This window comes from Fragaria vesca, linkage group LG4 (assembly GCF_000184155.1).
Source record: "Fragaria vesca subsp. vesca linkage group LG4, FraVesHawaii_1.0, whole genome shotgun sequence".
Lineage (NCBI taxonomy): Eukaryota > Viridiplantae > Streptophyta > Magnoliopsida > Rosales > Rosaceae > Fragaria > Fragaria vesca.
The window spans coordinates 12,293,274-12,316,470 of NC_020494.1; the positions used below are offsets into that span (position 1 = coordinate 12,293,274).

General features: G+C 38.2%; 4 protein-coding genes across 4 annotated transcripts; 3 read left to right on the forward strand and 1 right to left on the reverse strand.

Moving 5' to 3' along the window:
- The first annotated feature begins 5,811 nt into the window (after positions 1-5,811).
- Positions 5,812-6,574, forward strand: LOC101305361. The gene has a single exon (XM_004296860.1). It carries the CDS (start codon positions 5,852-5,854, stop codon positions 6,572-6,574), a length of 723 nt encoding a protein of 240 aa, XP_004296908.1. The 5' UTR covers positions 5,812-5,851.
- A 783-nt stretch (positions 6,575-7,357) lies between these two features.
- Positions 7,358-10,821, reverse strand: LOC101304279 (leucine-rich repeat receptor-like serine/threonine-protein kinase At2g14510-like). Its single transcript, XM_004298114.1, has 9 exons — positions 10,758-10,821; positions 10,134-10,677; positions 9,600-10,045; positions 9,224-9,350; positions 9,018-9,089; positions 8,863-8,931; positions 8,500-8,571; positions 7,877-7,948; positions 7,358-7,796 (listed from the first exon to the last, which is right to left on the reverse strand). Exons 1-9 carry the CDS (start codon positions 10,819-10,821, stop codon positions 7,754-7,756), a joined length of 1,509 nt encoding a protein of 502 aa, XP_004298162.1. The 3' UTR covers positions 7,358-7,753.
- A 2,507-nt stretch (positions 10,822-13,328) lies between these two features.
- On the forward strand, positions 13,329-20,038 carry LOC101305652 (ARM REPEAT PROTEIN INTERACTING WITH ABF2-like). Its single transcript, XM_004296861.1, has 19 exons — positions 13,329-13,566; positions 13,674-13,834; positions 14,543-14,715; positions 14,799-14,919; positions 15,024-15,098; positions 15,215-15,309; positions 15,422-15,497; positions 15,786-15,893; positions 16,136-16,264; positions 16,382-16,450; positions 16,631-16,690; positions 16,816-16,939; positions 17,060-17,199; positions 18,322-18,385; positions 18,507-18,586; positions 18,689-18,753; positions 18,835-18,952; positions 19,047-19,171; positions 19,607-20,038. The coding sequence occupies exons 1-19, from the start codon at positions 13,329-13,331 to the stop codon at positions 19,698-19,700; spliced, it is 2,115 nt and encodes a 704-aa protein (XP_004296909.1). The 3' UTR covers positions 19,701-20,038.
- Positions 20,039-20,714: 676 nt separating this feature from the next.
- Positions 20,715-22,838, forward strand: LOC101305932. Its single transcript, XM_004296862.1, has one exon. The coding sequence runs from the start codon at positions 20,715-20,717 to the stop codon at positions 22,665-22,667; it is 1,953 nt and encodes a 650-aa protein (XP_004296910.1). The 3' UTR covers positions 22,668-22,838.
- Positions 22,839-23,197: the final 359 nt, after the last annotated feature.

A 23,197-nucleotide genomic window follows, 5' to 3' on the forward strand; every position in this document is an offset into this window, starting at 1 on the left:
ATGAGATAGTCAGTTTTGATTTTGGGGTGAGATTGAAGAAGTTGGAGTTCTGGGATTTTGGTAGTGTTCAATTATTGTGTAGGGTGGTTTAATTAAAAATGGAGGAGTTGGGATTTTCTAGGTTTGGTTGAGCTTGGCAATAGCATTGGAACAAAGTTAAGTTATTATGTTGCTTAAATTCCAAAAACGGAGGGAGTTGAAGGATTGATGATGAACTGTATGTTGTTCTTTTCATTTTGGTATATGATAAAATGACTATTTTGCCTTTTTAATTCAAAAACTGGGTCCTTGTGTCGCGGACAACTCAGCGCATGACGTCATGGTATGGAGGGCAATTCAAAAATTGGACTAAACTGATGTGAAATAGAACTTCAAGGACCAACGTTATTAAAAAAAAAAAATGAGACCAAACTGATTATTGACCTAAAATACGAGGGGGCAAACTGAATTTAATCCTTCATTTAACATGGCTTATTTAGCAACCCTATATTCTATGCCATTTGAACTTCCAGCCAACGATCACTTGCAGAATTAGAGTACTGTAAGTATAAGGCTTCTAATAATCCTTTTGGAGTCCTTTGAAAGCGTGAGATCATTCCAACTTTTTGATAATATTGAGTGGCCATAGTATTTGTCAACGATACTTGCAAGGAAACTGAAATCATATTGAGAAGGTGTTGATCGATTGAAGACGAGGTAATAGAAGGCTGAGAGACCGGAGATGAGAGGAGAGGAGAATAAACATCTTTAGATGTCGTGCAAACAAGATCAGAAAAGAAAAAGATAGGGTATAGAGGATAAGATCAAGAAACTAAAAAAAAAAGACAATATATCAAAAAAAAAGAAGACAAAATTAATAAATTATGTTTTGATGATCAGCTGCCACATAAGGTGAGATCTAAGATGGTTCACCAAAAGGTAGTTCACTTTTCACCTAGTATTACTCTACACACACAGCCCTTCTAATCCTTTTTTGTTCATTTATAAAGATAGAGTATATATAGTAAGGTACACTTCAGTTCAATTGTTTTATTAGTTTCAATGATATGATACTTTAACTATTGTACAGTCTCTTTGTTGTCATATATAGTGTAAAGCTACATATGTTCATCAATGTATTTGCATGTTACTCGTACAGTCGTATAACTCGATCACTTCTTCGCTCTAATAATGCGAGTAGTACGTAGTTGCACTTATAGATATGCTGTTGAAGATATATCTTTAAAAGTTAAAACCATTTCCTGGTGGGAGAAAAGGAAGTTCATGAAATAATTTCGACTAAATATTATTGATAAAAAAAACACTCAAAAATCATTTTCAAAAAGTTGGGAATTGGGAGCAACAAAATCAATTTCCTTCTCATGGTACATTATGAAACTCTAAGAAATTTTAAAACTAGATCGATCCTAACAAAAGTCATATGACGTCCTGTATGTACTGCAATTTTCATTGCCTAAAAACAAGTTTTGTTCTCACTGATTACTTGGTGTTCTCCTTCTGTGAGTCCTTGCTGACATTGCTAAACAAGAATTAGAAGTGACATCAATTACGTAAGGCTCAAAATTAACGAAGACGAAAAAAAAAAACAATTTCTTGGATAACCAAGCTCTATAGTTGTGATGATTTCTCGAGCTGACGACCAACTTCATCACAAAAAAAAGGAGTGCTAGAATATTATTGATCGAGTTTGTGTTCCTCTTAACTGTACAAAATTGAGATCACCGTGAATTTGGTGACAAAAGAGCAACTGAAGAATTATAGTGTTAAAAATGAAAATTTTCCACAGAGGTCTGTATATATAGAGGATCCGACTTAATTACCTACAAAAATAACACAAACTCATCTATTTTCTTTGGCCACCTCAATCAAGAGAAGATCACATATTCAACTTACCTCGATCAATTTGAATGATCAAATGATTATGAAATTAGTTGAAATTTTATAGACATGTTTCTTGCATATGAATCTAGATGATCAACGGTTGAGATCGTTAAAAGAAGTCATATACTAATGTAAAATAGTAGAAATCCTCAAATTCTTAAAGTAAAGAGATCCTCCTATATATATATATTTTTTTTTTTTTAATAATTCTTGGAAGTAAAGCAACCTTTAAACTATTCATACATTGAAGAAACGTCAGTATGAAGCATATATATTTTCTGTATAGCTTGCTTAGAGTTTATTTTGACTGATAAAGGTTAATTAGCTAGAATGATCATTAAGAGATGTTTAGTAGTTAATTACAGACATAGCAGCAGAAATATAGGCAGACTAGTTTGCAGAGCTTTACTTAATTAATTAAGCCCTCCTCAAGGTAATCCTATAATCACGGCCCAATGATAATGCTCACTGCTCATCTACAATTCTACATACAGTATATACGTAGCTCGATGGATTTAATCCAGGACTGATCACCTACAAGGCTACAATCATGTACTGTATAATCTGATCGTCCCATGAGTGTTATTCTGTAATGACGAATGTTACAATCCAGTAGCATGTATACATTCACAAATATCACACACTATAATCACGATTATAAATGATCAAGGTCATTTTTCTGTTTGAGAGAAATTTTCCAAAGTGTTATCACCACCTCGATACAAATTTGCCGACCATCTTTATTTGCTCATTAAAATGCCCACCATCTTAGTGTATTGACATATGTCCATTTTATTATCAAGAATAAAATTAAACTATTTAAAGAGACATGTGTTAATAGAATGGGCAAGGTAGGCTTTGCCACCAAATAATTTGCTAGACTCACAATGAAGTCCACCTTGTTTTAGTTCTTTCCAACGTCAACATTTTATCTGTTTACCCTTTATTATAGTAACTATTAAATAGCAAGTTGGAACAAGTTTATGATCGATTCTAGTGATTAAAAGCATTTATTTTTGTAAGATACATACGATTTTACTAACTTCTGAGTCTTATTCTTCCCAGATTGCTAGTTAATTATCAAATGAGAGAAAAAAGAAAAAGAAAAAAGAAAAAAGGGTAATAGCAAACCCAATTACTGCTTTACTAACCCATCTGTTATTGGTTACAGTCTGGTTTTTGTCCTCTTTCGGTTACAATCTGGTTTTGTTTTGTCCTGAATGCTCAAGTTATCACTATCCAGGTGATTGAGTTTTCAATCCACCTGTTTATATATGCTGCCTGCATGAGCCTGAGAAATCCAAATCTCCCAATCAACTAAACCATTACATAGTCAATGCTCTGGTTGTCTTTCTCTCAAACACACAATATAACATATACATTACACAACATGGTTCTGAATCTGAAGCAATTTTAAATGGTTTATCCATGTTTACAGCTGCGATTTACATGAAACCAGAGTAAACCCCTCTTAGATTTAATAGGATTGCATTTGTCTTTGGTCCCCCTCTCTTTTAGCCAGCCACATTGCTTAGCATTTGGAGATCCCTTTTCAATTTTTCATTTTTTTCTGTGCACATTGAATCCCTCATTGCCCTAGAACACCCAAAACTTTGTGGTCCTCTTCACAATTGATAAGAAGGTACTATGATGTCTCTCTTAATCCTTTACTGTCAGAAGAGTAGTGAGGTAGCTAGCTTCTTCTGCAATTCCACAAGCTCCTACTTTGCTCTAGTCCATGTCCAAGGAGCGTATCATTTATGATCTTCATAACCATAGTTATGGGGAAACACTTTACTCGTCGGTTCATGATTCACTTCTATTTTCAATGACACCCTACCAATACGCCTTAAGTATGAGATTCACCTAGTTATCTTTCAACATTCTATTGATAGGTTTGTAGTTGCAATATTTCTAGTTATGAATTTAATGAGTTTGCCTCATGAATATCGTTTGGTCTGGTAGCATTAGTGCTCACTTTTTAAACGAAATTTTTTATGTTCAACTCACTAATTAGTTGTTGTATATATTAGTTATAATTTAAAATGATTAGTCAATTCTTTATTGACGACGTCAACACACATTTCTTCATAATTTTTGCGTCAAATGAGAAATGTGTGATGAGTAGGTATTATGCGCAAACCTAAGGTCTACTAAAATAAGAGAAATGCTAATACCTATATATTTTTTTTTCGTTTCTCATTCTCTTTCGCATTCTTGAATGTAATTTCAAGATCGAACTATTTTCAACATCATTTGAACAAAAACCTAACAAACTCGAAACCTGTACTCTTCAAACTTTGATTCAGTAGATATAGTAGATATATAAGTTCAACAGCAATAAGACTACTAATACATAATTTTCAGAGAGTACTGATCCAGAATCATTCAATTTCGATCGGGACACAAACATCAAATGTGGAAAACAAAACAGAGACAAAAAAAACGAATAGAATGAAGATAGTAGTTAGCATTACTCATCTAATTCAAGTGCATTAATCCATCACACTGCATGCAACAGCATAATTTAAGTAATAAGTACCACATGATCTTTTAGTTGTTTATTAGATTAGCAAGAACTTTAACACATTATTGTCCCCCTTGAGCCTAGAACAAAGACAAACCAACCCAGAAAATTATAGAAGAGGGAGGAGAAGAGAGGAGGACCACTGAGAATGCTAGGGAGCTATGTGCTTTTATAAGATTAATAATCACAGCGAATACCTACATTATATTCAATAATATTAACCAAAGATTAATTTAACCCCCAATGTTCATTAGCTGTCTTTGATTTTATTACAACTGCCCAAATCTTATTGGAAGCTTTTGAAGCTATGAACATGATATCTACCACTGCAAGACCTTCCAAGATTGACCAGAAAACCATCCCCAGATGGGAAAATTCACAAGAAATACCAGAACCAGCCAAGCACATCAGAAGGGCATGGTGGTCATGAATCATGAGCAAACACATCTATGGATTCAGATCTCACATGGCAGAAAATAACTTCTCATGTGACCACATGTCTCTGTTTGGGACCCTTTCCATGTTAGAGCCCTTGTAAGCTGGGGAGTCAAACTAGCAAAGCTCATCTCTCTTTGACTAATCCAAAATTATTTGCATAAACTCAAATGCCACTAAGCTAGCTAGGTATATAAGATACCCCTAATCTAAATTATTTGCTCCACCCAACTTTCTTTCTGTGAAAAGCAAAAGATCCCTGTCAAAGCAGTACATTCTGGAGTAGCATGCATAGCTTAATAGATCATGATCAATTTGAATAAGTAAGCCTTTTCTTCATCACAATTGGGAAGAACAAGAACCAAATCATTCAGAGCTGCATGCAGAATTATGGTAAAAAATTGTAGGAAAAGTCTAGTAGGTCTTAGTTGTATACAAGCTCTCTTTAGATGTAGACCAATTTCCTATAGTAAATCAATGCAAACTAGTTTATCTATACAAAGAGCCAATTTGCTTGTAAATTGAACTGATTTACTCGAGGTAATTCATACTGCAGTTCAAGTTTACTGCAGCAGATCAGCTTCATACAACAGTAGACAAGATTTCTAGTAGTTGTAGATAAGTTTTCGATGGTAAATCAAACTGGTATACCTGTACATAGTATTAAATTTACCTATGAATCCAACTAGTTTACTTGAAAGAAGTATGGTAAAAAAGAATTTGTCTTTAAGTTTCCAAGGTCTGCATGTGCTGCTTCTATATTCTAAACAGCAACTGAGCTCTAGTGTTTCACCTACACCAGACCAACAGGTTTTTATAATCTCCCCGTCCAAACGGTTACTGGCTATAACGAAAATGGACAGACTAATAATTACTGATACAGTAAATCATTTGCTTCCCTTTATATATATCATACCTCATGCATTTTCTCAGAAGCCACAGTTCAGTAGCTAACACCCCCCAGTCCTCATTATTACCACATTCCCTGGATTTCAGAAACAAACCAAAATGGTATCTCTGGAAGTTGTTCAGACAACCTCTAGCATCGAGCCATCTTCAAGTCCCAGGATTTCTTTCTCAGCTGATTTCCTCGACGAAAACGACTTCATCACTATTAGCCCAAATGCTCATGGTGAACTTCAAGACAAGAAAATGGAGTGTGACCAGAAGGCAAGGAATGCAGACTTTGAGTTTCTCTCAAACAATGTGAGTAGCCATACCATGTTAACTGCAGATGAGCTTTTCTTTGAAGGAAAGCTCCTTCCCTTTTGGCAAAAGCAGCATGCCGAAAGGCTCAACAAGATCCGCCTTAAAACAAAAGACGATGAAATATGCGAGGAGGAGGAAGAGGTAGTGAACAAGGAGGAGAGTAGAGGGAACTGGTTTGTCGATGATGACCCGTCTCCAAGGCCACCTAAGTGCACTGTTTTATGGAAAGAGTTGCTCAGGTTGAAGAAGCAACGTGCTTCAACTCTGTCACCCTCGTCTTCATCCTCGTCTTCATCATCTTCTTCAAACTCGTTTGCTGATGTAGCCGCAGCAGCAGATCAAGTGAAGGAGGCGATGGGAAACAAAGAAAAGTACATGAAGAGGATAAAGAAAGGCCTAGAGAGAACAAGATCAGCCAGCATAAGAATAAGGCCGATGGTTAATGTGCCGATTTGCACACAGATGAAGAACAGTGCCTTACCACCTTTGTTTCCTCTCAGAAAAGGTAGACTAGATAGGTGAGCGATGGGGAAGAGAGGTATTAGAATTTGAGCTGATCTGCAGGATTTTGTTCTATATGTTCATTGTTAATTTTCTCATTTCTTCTACTTATTTAAAGTTCCTGTATCATGCTTAGAGTGTTTGTTGATTTGGTGAATCTGAAGAATCATAATGTAAATGCTAACTTTCTACTTTCTAGTGTTGTGGAAGAGTATTAAGAAATTGGATTATTTATCTTTTAGCCTTTTACTTCATGTATAGACACAAAGCACATAACTCGTTTTGTGGAAACTGGCTCTCCTTAATAGGAAACTAGACAGTGAAATTTAACATGCAGTACACAGATGACAGATGTGAAACAGTTGTCCAAGATGAGAGGCATAGAATAGAAGCAAGAGGAATCTGATCTTTGGCTGTAGCATTGATGAAATTTGAATTTATTGAGAAACAGGCCCGACCATATTGGTATGATTTTCCATTGAAAATGGAAGTGAAAATAGTACATGGAGTGAATGTAATAGGGGATTTATATATCTGGAACTAATTATACTGTTGTAATTTTTGTTTCTTTTCTTTCCAGATTTATCAATGACAGTCTCCTAATATAAAAAAGAGGTATTCTTCACAGACTTCACAGAATAGAGGTTGTAGATTTCTAATCTTCTAGAGGCAAAAGACAATGAGATAACCATTATGTAAATTGACCAGTTCAGAGCATGGAGCTATTCCAGCAAATTGACTACTTCCAAAACAAGCAATTAGGTAAAATGTCAACTATATATCGAATTACGCGAGGAATGAAGTCACAGAAAAGAATTATAACAAACAAGAATTCATAGTGTACATTTAAAATAAATTTGTGTATAACAAAATTTAATATGGACAAGAAAACTAATAGAAAACTAAGAGCATCAACCACCTATGCCAACAAATCAATGAATATAAGTGAGTCACTGACTGTGTTCTGTGTACATGAACAATCGATGATAAAACTGTAGGTCTCACATTTCATTTAAGACCTCACTTCCTATGAAAACTAAAAAAATAAAACTAAACAGCAAGCGCGAGAACTGGACTCTAGGATTAAGGAGCTTACAAGGGTCAATTTCCAACTTAAACTTTTGCAACCTCTTTACGCATAATTATGGTTGAAGGTTTGGCTCAAGTTCCCCGAAAAAATGCAGGCAAGATACTAGCTGTTCAAGAAGGTGGGGGTGCTGACAAAGAATTTCCTGGAGAAAACCTGAATCACAAATCAAACTGATCAGTTTAAACTGCCATCAAGAAAGTTCTGAATTTGAGACCAGTGGGTATTTCTACTACCTTAGATCCAATCCAGGTTTTCCAGTAAGGCTGTTAGGAACTTGACCAGTCAGATTATTGTTTTGTAAAAAGCTGAAAAGATATATAAAACACAAGTCAGATCATTGATAGACAAATTAGAAGAAACAAAAATGAAATAGAAAACAAAAATATATTGTCATCTAAAGTATATAGATCCGAAACCAACAATACACAGCACAACTCATGTACTATATATACGTCCACCCTAGTGAACCACAATCTCGAGTGACAAGGTATAGACTGAATGACCATCAAACATTTCTATTGGCAGCCTTTTTTCCCACCAAGAAGACAGATAAACGCAATGTTTATCTATTAACTACTACACATTTTAGTCGCAGTAGTTCTGATTCTGATATGCTTTAGTAACAGCCATTTTCCAGTAAAAGGATAAGGGTATGAGCTACAGGGTTCAACTATTTCAAAGAAATCGTTTTTACCTCAAATCTAACAGACATGGCAATTTCAAGTGGTCTTTTGGCAGCTCAAAATTATAATATATCAAATCATATTCCGCTCATTTGTTCAAACAAATATCCTATTGAACTATCTCTTATCCACACCAAAACCAGCAAAAGAAACCGACGTCAACATTTACTTACAGTTCACGCAAGCTCTCAATGTTACCAAGCGATGAGGGGATAGCTCCACTGAATTGATTGTCTTCCAAGTGCCTTAAAGAAAGAAAAGGAAACAAACATTGGATGAGGAAAGTAATTTTACACAAGGGTCATGCAAAAACTTAGATTCAGCTTATTCAAGTGAGACAATTGATGTGTGCAAGATAGAATAAACACTACTGATTATTACCAAACCACAAGTAATATCCATCATTATACAGGTCCCCAATATCACGTTACAGTTCAGAGTGGCTCATTTGCTAATGATCCTAGGCCATCATGTTTCATTGCAAGCTAAAAATTAGAACAAGAATGTACGAAGGGAAGTAATGTTGCACAACTTACAGTGTTTCCAGTATCTTCAATTGACTGAGATCAGGAATAGGTCCTGACAAGTTGTTATTCCCAAGCCAGCTATCAAAATAATTCAACCATCAATAATTTAGAAAACACGTCCTTTATTCTTAATATAAAAAGGAAGCAGATTTTCAGAAACCTACATGTCAGACAATGCAGTCATATTGGCAATATTTGGTGATAAGGAACCAGAAAGGCCCATACTTGTTAGATTTCTGGAAGCATGAAGAAATAGAAGTAAGCTTTTGTCATGTTAAGAAAACTAATTGAAGAAAATAGAAAGAAAAAGGAAGTAGTTGAAGCAATACAAAATAAAGCATGAAAAAGATTATAACAAGTTTCAACTCACAAAGATACCACACGAACTCCAGAGCAGGTAATGCCTGTCCACGTGTATTGACGGGGAAGACATGGATCACCATTCCAGTTAGGGGGAGGGTTCTCAAGACTCTCTTTTACTTTTTGCAAAGCAATAACTGTGAGAAGAAAAGCAATTCCCATCAAGAATAAAAATTATTCGAATGACTTGCTAAAAACTGTGAATTGATGCTTCCTAGTTCCTATAAGAATAAGCCTAGGTAAAAATGACATTCAATGGTTGCATATATTTCCCCCATATAAATCCTTCCTACATTTCCATCAAGATTTTTCTCCACACATTCTTAGCTCAAAACTCAAAATGCAACCAAACAACATCAAACCAAAGTATAAGCATAGCAGCATACCATCTCGAGTAAGAGTTCTAGCTCTGAGGGGCAACACCTGAAAAGCCTCGCCAGCACTAATTGAAGGACCAAGTACTGACCCGGCAGAAGGTGTCAAAGTAATATCTGTACTACCAGCAAGAGGCCACTTGGTGGAATAGACAACAAGCCCCGCTTCTGTCACATTCAAATCCTTGTAATACAGCACACCATTTATCGTTACATCGAAAACTCTATCCCTTGAATCCGCAAAGTACAGTGCAATGTAGTAGTTTGCATCCTGAACCTGCTTCGGAGGCCAACTCAACACAATCGCATGTAACTGGTTAGTCGTCAGCTCACTTTCGAAAATCTTCAAAGGAGGCAAGTTCCACAAACCCGAAACAGACACATTTGCATTGCTCGAGTCATTAAGCTTAGTTTCTCCAAATGGCTCCCAAAATCGATCAAACTGATCATCAGGGTATCTGAAACTTACCCAAGTTCAGATTCTAAAATCACAAAACTTTGACTTCTTCAATATAAATTTAAAGCTTTGAAGAGTCAAAGACATACCTGATCATGGGTCCATTGTACCCAAATCCGTGCCTGGCAACCAAGCTGAGTCCATTGACCTTGAAATCCGTAGAGTTATACAACGAGTCTCCAACAATCACAAACTCCAAGGCCGATATAAACGGGTCGGAATCCGTATACGTATTCGCCCCGACGCAAACACTCATGGTCTTACTCTGCGCGAGGAACACCCCCTCGTAATAAGAAGACATGTCGTTGACGTAGTCCTCTGTAGTATTAACGACGGCCCACAACGTGCCGTCGATGATCTGGTCGAAAACCGGCGGCGAGGTCTGGCCGTTGATTCCGCCGTAGTAGTAAGTCGTCCGGATCATGTACTTGGCGTTGCGGTAGACCTGGACATTGTAGCAGTACTTCCGGCCCGGAACGTTCGGGAAAGACCGGAGAGTGGAGAGAATGGGGACCAGGCCGGAATTGTTGAGGGTTTTGGAGGTGCCGGCGCCGGAGAGGAAGGAGGAGTCCGGGAGCCATTGGCGGCCGTCGATTTCGGATTCGACTTCGGCGCCGCAGTTGATCAAAGTACCTGTGATATGTAATCGAAAATAATTAGTTATATAATATAGATAATGATAGCGTTGGAGAGAAAGGAGGGGAGTTACGTACCTTTAGGTTGCGAGAGGGAGATGGGGAGGAGGGAGAGGAGGAGGAAGAGGAGGAGGAGGGGCATGGTGGAGGGAGGAGGAGTGATTGGGTGGGTTTGGGGTAGGTGGGTTTGGGAAGGAAGGAATAGGAAAGAGAAGGAGATAGAAGAAGGTGGAGTTGGGGAAGAGGAAAGGTATTGGTTTGGTAAACGCGGGAAAATAAGGGCCGGGTCAGCGCCGGTGGGTGGGCTGCGGGCTCCACTTATTAACCGATTCATCTTCTTCAACTGCTCACACACTGTCAACATGTATAGAAGCTTATAGCTCATGTATTATTTCTTCTATATATGGTGTAACGTTGAAGTTGCTCGAGAGTGTAGAGTGTGGAACGGAGATTTATCCCGGCGATGTTGTCTTGTCTCCTTAGCCGGTTTTGTTTTGACGGAGGTTTAATTACTAGCATTGTGGAGATTAGGGGGTGTTTCTGTGACTTAGTATTTTGCTACTAGAAGGCTTAGGGCATAAATAGGAGATCCAGGAACAGAAGAACTAGCGAAGCTTCAACAACTAACAACACGAATGGACACACCAAACGACCATTATCTAAACATGAGAAACGGTTTATAGTCGTTATCAATTCATGAAGGTGAATGAGCTGTTCAGATCAAAAATATTATCTCGCAATTGAAGATAATTTTTTCTTTCTTTAAAGAAAATTTTGTGCACATTTTCTTTGGCTATGGATTGGGGGCATTGACTCATTATTGCGAGGACGTTTCTGATTAGCATTATAGTGAACACTAATGTGCTATGGTTACCTCTTTAATTAAGCCGACGTGCAAAATATTAAACTGATGCAGTCCACCAAGTCGTGAAAAAGAAGAAGAATAAAACAGAAGAATTTCTCCATACGTGATCTTGAAATTGCAAAAAATAGATCTGTTGAAGACTTCTTTTCTGTCCTGTTTACACACTAAAATTGATAGGATCGTTTGTTTGTCGAGATCTCACCGAATATATACTTTCGTTACTCAGAACTGATAGGGGTCATCAGAGAGTTTCCCGGCCCCTTCTGGTTTTCATGAGAAGAATGATCATGGATGGACGTGGCAAAATAAGTGCAGGTCTAGCTAGAGTAAGCCCAAAGGAAAGGAGTTGAAGTGTGGCACTACTGGGGAGAATGGAGCCAAACCTTTAATTCTGGCTGGTCCAGGCACGTCCTCCATTTTATCACCTAATCATCATTGGATTCCATAACCTAATGGCTCAAATCCGCAGCTGTCATTTTCTTCTATGATAATGAAATGACCAATGTGGAACTTAGCCAAATTGTGGGTTATCCTCTCCGGTGGTATTTGACCATTTTTGATTTGCTGGGGATGTGAACGCTTTTGAAAATCGACCATAATCATTATTCAGCGCCGGAGTTTCGTCGTCTCCGGAGTCATTCACAACCATGATGATACGGACGAGCCGGTCGTATTGGTTGGTCGGGTCAGGTTGACGACTATGATTCGTGAGACTTTAGCTGTTTCCAGATTATTTAGACTATTGTAACTTGTAAGAATATTTTTTTTTCCTTGAACATGACACGTCTTGTATGCTATGGTTCTTGTCATGAATTTGTTGACGAGCGATTCTTGCACGTGATTTGATATTATAAGGAAAGATGACAACTATTTTTGCTCTGAACTAGTGAGGATTGTGATTGCATGTGCTTCGGTGGTGGAACCGCAACGAGTTGTAGAGTTAGAACTCGCAAGAAGAGCACTATATGATATCCAACACTATATTTCTAGGAGTGTCAGATTAAAAATGGCGGAGGTCTCTGATCCTAACCCAATCACGGGTTTTTTGGTGGTGGATGTGGTAGATTTGTAAGTATTAGGGTATTTCTAATTTAGATATAGGACATTTGGTTTATAGATTAACGATCACGAGTTGTATGTATCTTCTTATTCTTTCAGATTTATTGAATTAAAAACCATGCTTTTTGTTTGTTTTTAGTTATGTTTTTACCTTACGTCTACATGCTTTGTAATCGGGCTTGTATGCTTGAATCATTCATTTCTAAAAAAAAAAAATGGGCCGTTCCATTCGGGTCAGTCTCGAGTCTCGACTCGAACAGTACTCTCATAGTCCCTAAATTTACATGCACGCACGATGATACTAGCACAAAAGCCACAGCATGCAGCCCAACCGAGCACATCGTTTCCCCACACTCCCCTGGGCCCCACCATCCTCTTTCTTGTTTCCAGCTTACCCTTCACACCATGCGCAGGTTAGAAATCACGTCCCTCTCTGTACTTTCTCTTTAGCGGGAGCGCACGTTAATCCATAATTATTCCATAATTAAAATTTAAAATTACATTACTACCAGAGCCCGGAAATCATGTCGCCGTTTTATCGGAAAAGAAAAAGAGAGAAAAACCTTTTACTTTTTTCTCTCTTTATTTAAAATCCCGAAATTACCCTCCTGTTTTTCTCTCTCTTTTCCTCTCTCTCCCTCACTCTCTTCTCTCACCCTCTATTCAAATATCCAAAAAGAAATTTTGATATCTGTTTGGTTCAGCTGCGCCTTCCGATTTCGTTGATGGAGCTTCCGCGGCGCCAAGATCAGAGCCAATCGGAGAGGAAGGGGCAGAAGCGGAAGCTGGAAGAGGAAATCGGAGAGATCACCACCGCTCACTCCGGCGACGACGCCAGAAAAGCGATTCTCGTTCAGGTCGCCGAGCAGGTCAAGCTTCTCGACTCTTCCTTCTCCTGGAGCGAAGCTGATCGCCACGCCGCCAAGCGCGCCACTCACGTCCTCGCCGAGCTCGCCAAGAACGGTGAGTCTCTCTCTCTCTCTAAATCTCCGATCTCGTCCTGATTTCTCGTTTTCCGTCGGTTTCTGTGAAATTTTAAGTTTAACGGATTTGAGTGTTTTCGTCGGCAGAGGACGTGGTGAACGTGATCGTTGAAGGCGGCGCGGTTCCGGCTCTGGTGAAGCATCTGCAAGCGCCGCCGCGCAGCGAGGTCGACCGGAGCTCTACGAAGCATTGCGAACACGAGGTTGAGAAGGGCAGTGCTTTTGCGCTAGGCCTTCTCGCCGTTAAGGTCACTTCACGTTTCGTGATTTTTGAAATTTTCAATCAGTTAATACTTGAACCTTTTCATTTTGTAGAAATATAGAAGCAGCGTATGTGATTGAGCATGTGAAATTACCTGTGGCTTGTGTAATTGAGCATGCAAGTTAGTTAGGATACTAATCTTTTCGGAAAGATCGAAACTTTTATGAGCACTGTACATAGATTAACAGTCCCATTCTAGAACCACATGATCACCGAGAGTATCATCAAACAATTACTTGGATATTAATTGGAGTTAATAAATTTACTATGTCAGAGGTTCATAGTCAAAGAGTATCAAATGAATCAATCAGCTACTCTGAGGCTGTAAAGGCATAATAGCATGCATGTTTACTAACAGTTGTTTATTTGACTGTGGTATGTGTAAGGTATAGTGTAATTAGCTTCTTTTGGTCGCTTGGTGGTTTAGTACTTGCTAATATGTTATAGAAACTAGGTGTGGCTATTCCACGCTATGTCTATTCTCATATTGACCTGTACTATGTTTTATATCTTCATTCCCCATTATTTTGTGCGGATGCTATTGATTCTTAGTTGTAGACATCCTATCCTTGTAACCGTACTTGTATGACGTTGCACAGCTGTTTGTGCCACAGGAACTCTTTGATAAGATATAGCTTCACCATTGCTCCACTCTACATGTGATTGCTGAACTTGCTGTTTTATGTGTCAACAGCCAGAGCATCAACAACTCATTGTTGACAACGGTGCACTGTCTCATCTAGTTGATTTGTTGAAGAGGCGTACAGATAGTCACGTAAATCGACCTTTGAATAGCGTCATTCGTAGAGCTGCTGATGCCATCACCAATCTCGCTCATGAAAACAGCAGCATTAAAACCCGTGTCAGGTTTGTTTAGCTCTCTGGTAGCCAATTGTAATTTTGAGATCAACAACATAATATTCTAATGATCATGAGGACTGCATATACAGGATAGAAGGTGGAATTCCACCTCTAGTTGAATTGCTTGAATTTGCCGATACAAAGGTGCAAAGAGCAGCAGCTGGAGCGCTACGAACCCTCGCATTTAAAAATGACGAGAACAAGAATCAGGTAATGGACATTCCTTGTGAACGTATCTATTTCTAAAATTTGGTATATCTATTATCAGAGATAGGTTGAAACTAAACCAATAACGTAAATTTATGACTTTGCAGATTGTCGAATGCAATGCTCTTCCTACCCTCATTCTAATGCTTCGATCTGAGGATGCTGCTATTCATTACGAAGCGGTAAGGTCTTTAGGGGACTACAGTCAATATAGTGAGCTGTTAAGCAAAAACACTTGTAAACTAGGTTCTTGCTCTTCATGTTGCTGGAGTATTACATGATTTTCAAATTAATGCAGGTTGGTGTAATTGGAAATCTGGTTCACTCTTCTCCAAACATAAAGAAAGAGGTTCTTCTTGCTGGAGCTTTACAACCTGTTATTGGATTGCTTAGGTGCATCCCAAATAGCATCACTTCACTTGAACTAGCTATACTGTTGTTAAATTTCACCCATCATTGCATATAGTGTCCAAAAGTTTCTCAAGCTTTGCTACTTGAATTACAGTTCCTGCTGCTTTGAGAGCCAAAGAGAGGCAGCTTTGCTACTTGGACAATTTGCTGCAACTGATTCAGATTGCAAGGTAGTTCAGTTTTTTTGTCTCTCCTTCCATGACATGAATGATCAACTCATCCCGATTTTTGTGTACACGCTAAAGTTTTAGGAGGAAAAAATATCACTGACTAGTTGAAAAACTATCAACATAAGCTTTTGTTCACCCTTGTTGGTAACCTGGTAGAGCATTTTCATTTTGCATCTACCTGTGGTGGAGTTACCTTCCTCTTGAAATCATGTGATGATTGCATAATTCTGTGTTTCAAGTCCTTCCATTTCTCCGTTATCTTTATTCATTAGTGATTGTCGTGTGTAGGTTCACATTGTACAGAGGGGTGCTGTCCGGCCTTTAATTGAGATGCTTCAATCCTCAGATGTACAACTGAGGGAGATGTCAGCTTTTGCGTTGGGGAGGTTGGCGCAGGTTACTATTACTTATTGATCTGTTCTATATTCTGATTAGACCACCGTTCATGGCTATATTGGAAAAGATAGTCTGGGGAATCAATATGACGTAGGACTTATTTCAGCTTCTTTTAATTAGTTATGCCTTTTCTGGTTCTTTAGGTTCCTGGTAGTGTGCAGTCCAATGCCTACAATTATGATTATCGTTGAAGATACTGCTTTTCTGAGTTTATTTTCATTTGCTTCAAATCATACATTCAGGACTCACACAACCAAGCTGGTATTGTGCATAATGGTGGTTTAAAGCCATTGTTGAACCTTCTGGATTCTAAAAATGGGTCTCTGCAACACAATGCTGCATTTACCCTTTATGGCCTTGCAGATAATGAGGTATATTATAATTAATGATTAGCATGAACTCATGGAATTTTTTAGATTTGGTCAACAAGTTGACATTGAATACCATTTTAATGTGATGTTGCTTTGTCCGTTCATTTTGTCCTCTAGGATAATGTGTCCGATTTTATTAGAAATGGAGGTGTTCAAAAGTTGCAGGATGGAGAATTCATTTTCCAGGTATCTCTCTTTCTTTCCCCAAAGCTTAGTTCTTTGTTAGTTTCAGAAAATGTAATGCTTGCTACTAAGATTCCTAATAATTTTGGTATCTAAAGTAGATGATCTTAAAATTTTCTCCCTCTCTTTTCATTTGCTGTTTCACAACTCGTAATGGACAACAATTTACCAATGACTTCCCAGGCTACAAAGGATTGTGTGACCAAGACATTAAAAAGATTAGAGGAGAAGATTCATGGACGAGTGAGTATTGTCATGCTTATTACTAAGTTTCTTTAATGATTTTGTAGGTGTTGATACGTTTTGTGGCACTAATTTTTTTGTTGAAAAACATGTGGGATTAAAATTTCTGAATTTTTCTAATGTAGGTATTGTCGCATTTGTTATACTTGATGCGTGTAGGAGAGAGGAATGTCTCAAAATGTGTTGCTTTGGCTTTTGCTCACCTTTGCTCCCCAGAGGATCTCAGAACTATTTTCATTGATAACAATGGCATGTCACTCTGTATTTCAAGTTGTATTTTGTCATGATCTTTTGCAACAAAATTGGTGTCTTTTTGTCCCTCAAATATTATTTATTGAGGTGGCTAACTTTTTCCACATCATTAAACAGGTCTGGAATTGCTTCTTGGGCTTCTTGGTTCTATTAAGCCCAAACAACAGCTTGATGGTGCTACGGCTCTGTACAAGTTGGCCAACAAAGCCATGACTCTTTCTCCTGTGGATGCAGCTCCTCCATCTCCAACACCACAGGTTGCGCTACTTTTTAATACCAAATTTTTTTTTTTTCACGCTTGCATCATTTTTTATTAAATTCGTATCTTGTCATCAGTTACAGTTGTAATTTGCTTCTTTTTCCGTGTTTGTTTTTATACTTTTCCGTGTTTATAGCCAGGATATATTCTCTGAAAAAAAAGGATGACAACAACCAATGGCTCACGATTGTGTACATACCTTAATTGCAAATAAATACAGTTGTTTGTTGGGGAGATGTGAATGGATTGGGTCCCATTGTAATTTTGAAACTGCACGTCCCATTGTAATATTAAAAATATCTTGTTTTTAAAATCAAGTTGAATTGGGTCCGACTGTATTTCTTTCAAAATAGAAAGCGGTAGTGGGTCTATGTAGCTTATTTTGTCTAATTGGTAAACAATATTTTTATTCCTTTGTAACTACAGTGAAATCTTTTGGCATTTTAATGTTAGTTGATTTGCCAAATCCGTTGAAGGCCTATAAGTTTTGAAACTTAGAATACTGTGGTATAATTCTGATTCATCTGTTGAATTAGAGCCTGAACTCATACTGTTAAACTGGGTAGGACTTTATCTTTGTTTTCAGTTTTACTTTGCTTGTAGAATGTTTATGTGCCCGGAAGCAAGCTGTTGATGCAGTAATCTTAACTGCAGAAGTTTTGGTATATTGTACATGGTCTATTTTGGTATTTTCTTGTCGACCTTTAGGTCAGAAACAAGGGAAATGGACTCCAATATCAGTGTAAGCTGTTCAGTGTTGCTGCAGAAGTACTATTTTTATATGCAATAGAATCCACATGTGATTTGACTATATTAGATTTGATGAATTTAAAACATGTTATTTTAAAATATTTCCTTATTTTACTTAACCATGACCTTCTCTTATCAGTCCGCTATGATGATTATTAAAATATAAACGATCCAATCCCAATCCTATATTTTACATCCGCGTCCAATCGTACGTATTTTTTGCAAAAATCATATTCAGTTTGATGAAAGAAATCAAATTCTATATGCCTATTCTGTGATTGCTTGCCAGTTTTTGAAGGTGCCGTCATCTTAGGCTTTTAGTTCATGTATAACATGGGTGTTCTCTGATGATAAATACAACTTCATGCAGGTCTATTTAGGGGAGCAGTATGTAAACAACCCTACGCTGTCCGATGTTACGTTTTTAGTTGAAGGTCTAAACTTTTTTCATTTAGTTCTTTCTACTTGTTTTATATCTATATAGATAACCATTCAATGATTTAGTTTGATTGTATTTATGAGCACAAGTTTGATTGTTTCACTGACCATTTGCAGGTAAACGGTTTTATGCGCACAGAATTTGCCTGCTTGCTTCTTCAGATGCATTTCGCGCAATGTTTGATGGTGGTTACCGGGTGAGTGCGTGGGGGTTTCTTGATTCTCCTTATTTCATCCCGAATCATGATTTATCAACAAATATATATTGATGGCTGATGGTTCATAATTTACAAATACAGGAGAAGGATGCAAGGGACATTGAGATACCAAATATTAGATGGGAGGTTTTTGAGTTGATGATGAGGTAAAGTGTGAATATCTTGTTTGCTTGTATCTGAAAAGCTGCTTGGTGAGCTTTATAATTCAGGCTTTCGACTTGGCTCAGATTTATATACACCGGATCAGTAGACATTACTTTGGATATTGCTCAAGATCTCCTCAGAGCTGCAGATCAGTATCTTTTGGAGGGACTCAAGCGGCTTTGTGAGTATTCAATAGCACAAGTAAGCGCTCTCTCTACAAAAAAAAAAAAATTAAAAATTAAAAAAAATAAATAAATAGTGGCTGCTTGGATTAATTTTCTATTTCTTAATGTAGGACATATCTTTGGAGAATGTTTCAAACATGTATGAACTCTCAGAAGCCTTCCATGCAATGTCATTAAGGCAAACATGTATTTTGTTTGTCTTGGAGCAATTCGAAAAATTGAGTGCAAGACCAGGGTATGTGCTCCCTCCAAACCTTTTTTTTTGTTTTCTTTTCTGTTATCTGATACAAGATATTTGTCCTGGGGAAACTGCTGTAGATTTTCTTTCTTTAAGCAAAAAAAAAAATGTAGGGGCTTATAGTGTCCGGAACTAAGAGTGTACTTTATAATAAAGTAAAAGGAAAAAGGATAAACCTGCTGGCTGCTGGTCTTTGTGATGTTATCATTTCTTTTCTTGGTACTTCATAGGAATAAAGTCAATAAACAATTACATTTATGCTCTGCAAATAAACTTTTATCTTTGCCAGGCTTCTTTGTTCTTGGTATTGGTTGAAGACCTTTTATGAATTGTCACCGAGTTGTAGATCGAGTCATGTTTTGTGTGGCAAAAAAACATCTGAGTCTTGTTTTCCTTTTCACCTGCTGAATTCTCTAAGCTGGAACATTGCAGGCACTCCGAACTGATCAAAGATATGTTGAAAGAGATCAGAACTTACTTCACTAAAGCACTCACTATGCCTAACCCACATAACTTGCGGCTGTAGTTTGCTGTCTTTTATTCTTCAGCTCTAACCCCCAAGTACGATGTACAGAAACCCGTAATAGATGTTCTTGTTGTTGAGCCAGTGGAAGTTTCGACTTTTTTTTTTTCTGTTTTAGTTCTATAGAGGTGTCTAATTCTTTGACTGTAGTTTGTCTTATAATCCATTCTGGTTCCCTGAGTCCTTGTTGTAAACACAATGTTTCATCCCTAATACAATTCCGACATTGCTTGGAATATGACCTTCCCGAACGTTACTCTGTATTTCCAGTTTTTGCTATTTAGTGAAATATCATTCACTAAGATATACAGTTATTATGAACAGTTACGGTTGATTAAAAGAACTTATCAAGCACTGCTTGGTTTCTCAAGCTTGAATCTGAAAAATGTTAAATAGACATCTGTCAAAAGCACTCTCAATTCTTGGTTCGCTGGCATTGTTCCCTCTGAAATCTTTTCATTAATTTATGCTACAAGCTTCATATGCAAAGATTCAAATAGAAAGCCAGGCATGTCGAATGATAGTAGGTTTCAGGTTTCCTAAATTGGCTGGCTTTCTTTGTGCCTACTTGATTACATAATATACATTCTTTTCTCCTTTCCCTAACAACCAACATCAGACATGAGAGGAAATTAGGATGTACCTGCCATATTTAAAATTGGAAAGCAATTTTTCATATGGTAGAGGACAAAAATTGAGGTAGGCTACTAGTGTCCTTTTCTCGATTGTAGGGTATAACAAACTTTCAGTCCACCAAATCAAACTGTCAATTTCTTTGGTGTAAGTGTAACCAGGGGTTCAAATGTTTTTAGTGTCAGTTTAGTCGTCTTCCATCTGCAGATGGTAGTTGACATCTGGGGAAGAACTAACTTTCCTCCACCAATTAAGAACGAAGCTGAAACACTTGTAGCTGCTCAAAAATGGCAAGTGTGCTAAGAAGAAAGGTGGATAGGAATCATAGGATTAGATTACACTATATAAAATCACCTTCTGAAGTTTCATAAACACTGAGAGACCATGGGTTCCCTTGCCAAGGAGATAGACAGAGAGGTGATCCCATTTGTCCGTGTTTACAAAGATGGCTCAGTTGAAAGACTACTGGGTACTCCTTACAAAGCACCATTGCTCAATGATCCTGTATCTGGAGTCTCATCCAAAGATGTCACCATTTCTAAAGTCCCTTTGATCTCAGCCAGAATCTTCCTCCCTAAACTCGATGATGAGCAGCCTCAACAGAAACTCCCCATCTTGGTTTACTGCCATGGTGGAGGTTTCTGTATCGAATCCGCCTTCTCTTTCGATCACCACCGGTTTCTTGACGGCTTGGTGTCCCAAGCTAGAGTTGTTGCTGTTTCTGTGGAGTACAGGATGGCTCCTGAACACCCTCTTCCTGCAGGCTATGAAGACTGTTGGGCTGCACTGGAATGGGTGGCTTCACACTTCGTTGAAAATGGCATCAGTGAGGAGCCTTGGTTGACGAATCACGGCAACCCGGAGTATTTCTTTCTTGGCGGTGATAGTGCAGGAGCTAACATTGCTCATAATGTGGCAATGAGAGTTGGCAAAGAGGGCTTGCCTGGTGGTTTGAAGATACTGGGGCTCTCTCTTACTCACCCCTATTTTTGGGGTTCCAAGCCTATTGCGGAAGACCCTTGCAAAGAGCCTGAGAAGGATTTGGCAGCCATGCTTTGGAACTTTGGGTACCCTTCAGCACCTGGAGGGCTTGATAATCCATTCATCAATCCTCTTGCTCCGGAAGCACCATGCTTGGCAGGACTAGGGTGTTCCAAGTTGTTTGTGAGCGTCTCGGAACATGATGGGCTGAAGTTTCGAGGCATTCGATACTACGATGCCGTGAAGAAAAGTGGGTGGAAAGGAGAGGCAGAGCTGGTGGACGTGGAAGGAGAGGCTCATGCATTTCATATTTTGAAATTTGAGACTCAGAAAGCCCAGGATTTGATAAAAAAGTTGGTTGATTTTCTTAAGGTGGAAGGCAAGAAGGTAGAGAAGGAGGTAGAAAAAGAGCTAATACCATTTGTCCGAGTCTACAAGGATGGCTCGGTTGAACGACTCATGGGCACTCCATATGTGCCCCCAATGCTTAATGATCCAGTATCAGGAGTATCATCAAAAGATATCACAATTTCGCAAAATCCGTTGATCTCGGCCAGAGTCTTCCTCCCAAAACTTGACGCTGATCAACCACACCAGAAGCTCCCCATCTTGGTTTACTTCCATGGAGGAGCTTTTATGATCGAATCCGCATTCTCATTCGATCACCACAGGTATCTTGACAGCTTGGTTTCCCAAGCCAAAGTAGTTGCTGTTTCAGTTGAGTACAGGATGGCTCCTGAGCACCCTCTTCCTGCTGGCTATGAAGATTGTTGGGCTGCCCTCCAATGGGTTGCCTCACACTTCGTTGATAATGGTATCAGTGAAGAGCCTTGGTTGACAAATCATGGCAACCCGGACAGGTTTTTTCTTGGTGGTGATAGTGCAGGTGCCAACATTGCTCATAATGTGGCAATGAGAGTTGGGAAAGAAGGTTTGCCTGGTGGTCTAAAAATAAGGGGAACCTCCCTCACACACCCTTATTTTTGGGGTTCCAAGCCACTCGGGGAATCAGACCCTTGCAAAGAGCCTGAGAAGGATTTGGGGTGTAATGTTTGGAACTTCTCGTACCCTAATGCGCCTGGTGGGATTGATAATCCAATGATGAATCCGTTTGGTCCAGAAGCACCAAGCTTGGCTGGACTTGGGTGTTCAAAGTTGTTTGTTAGTGTTTCTGAGAAGGATACTCTGAGATATAGAGGTGTTCATTACTATGAGGCAGTGAAGAAAAGTGGTTGGAAAGGTGAAGCAGAGTTGGTTGAAGTGGTCGGAGAAGAACATGCGTTTCATATTTTGAAGTTTGAGACTCCGAAAGCTCAGGACCTGACTAGAAAAGTGGCTGAGTTTCTCCTCGAGTAGAAACTAGTCTCCCCAAATTCTAAATGAGTTTTATGCTTTGCAGTGTGCTTCTCTTCCTTGCAGGGTTTATACCTATAAACCTCTAGCTTTGTGGTTGTAATGTCCTTGTCCTACTATATATGGTGTAGTATTGACTTGTTGGTATTAATGGACGGTCTAACGGTTCCTGATATACTCACGGTGCCAATCAAATTCCTTTATGTTGTGTTTGGATATAGTAATTTCAACTTTCATAGAAATTTTAAAATGATGGGAATTACAATTTCATGAATTTAGATTCTATTAGTTGAGAATTCTATTGTTTAGATTTCATGATGTAGAGTTTTAAAATGACAAGAATTTGTATTTAAACTAACCTCAATTAAGGGAATTGACAAATGACACCTATTTTATGAGGAATTCAAGTCGGAAATTTAAGCTCTCAAATTCCACGATTTTTTTCCCGTGGAAATTTCTAATTCTACAGGATAAGAATCCAAACGGGGGAAACAGTCTTAAGAAATTAGAAATTCTTTATTTTTGATTAAATT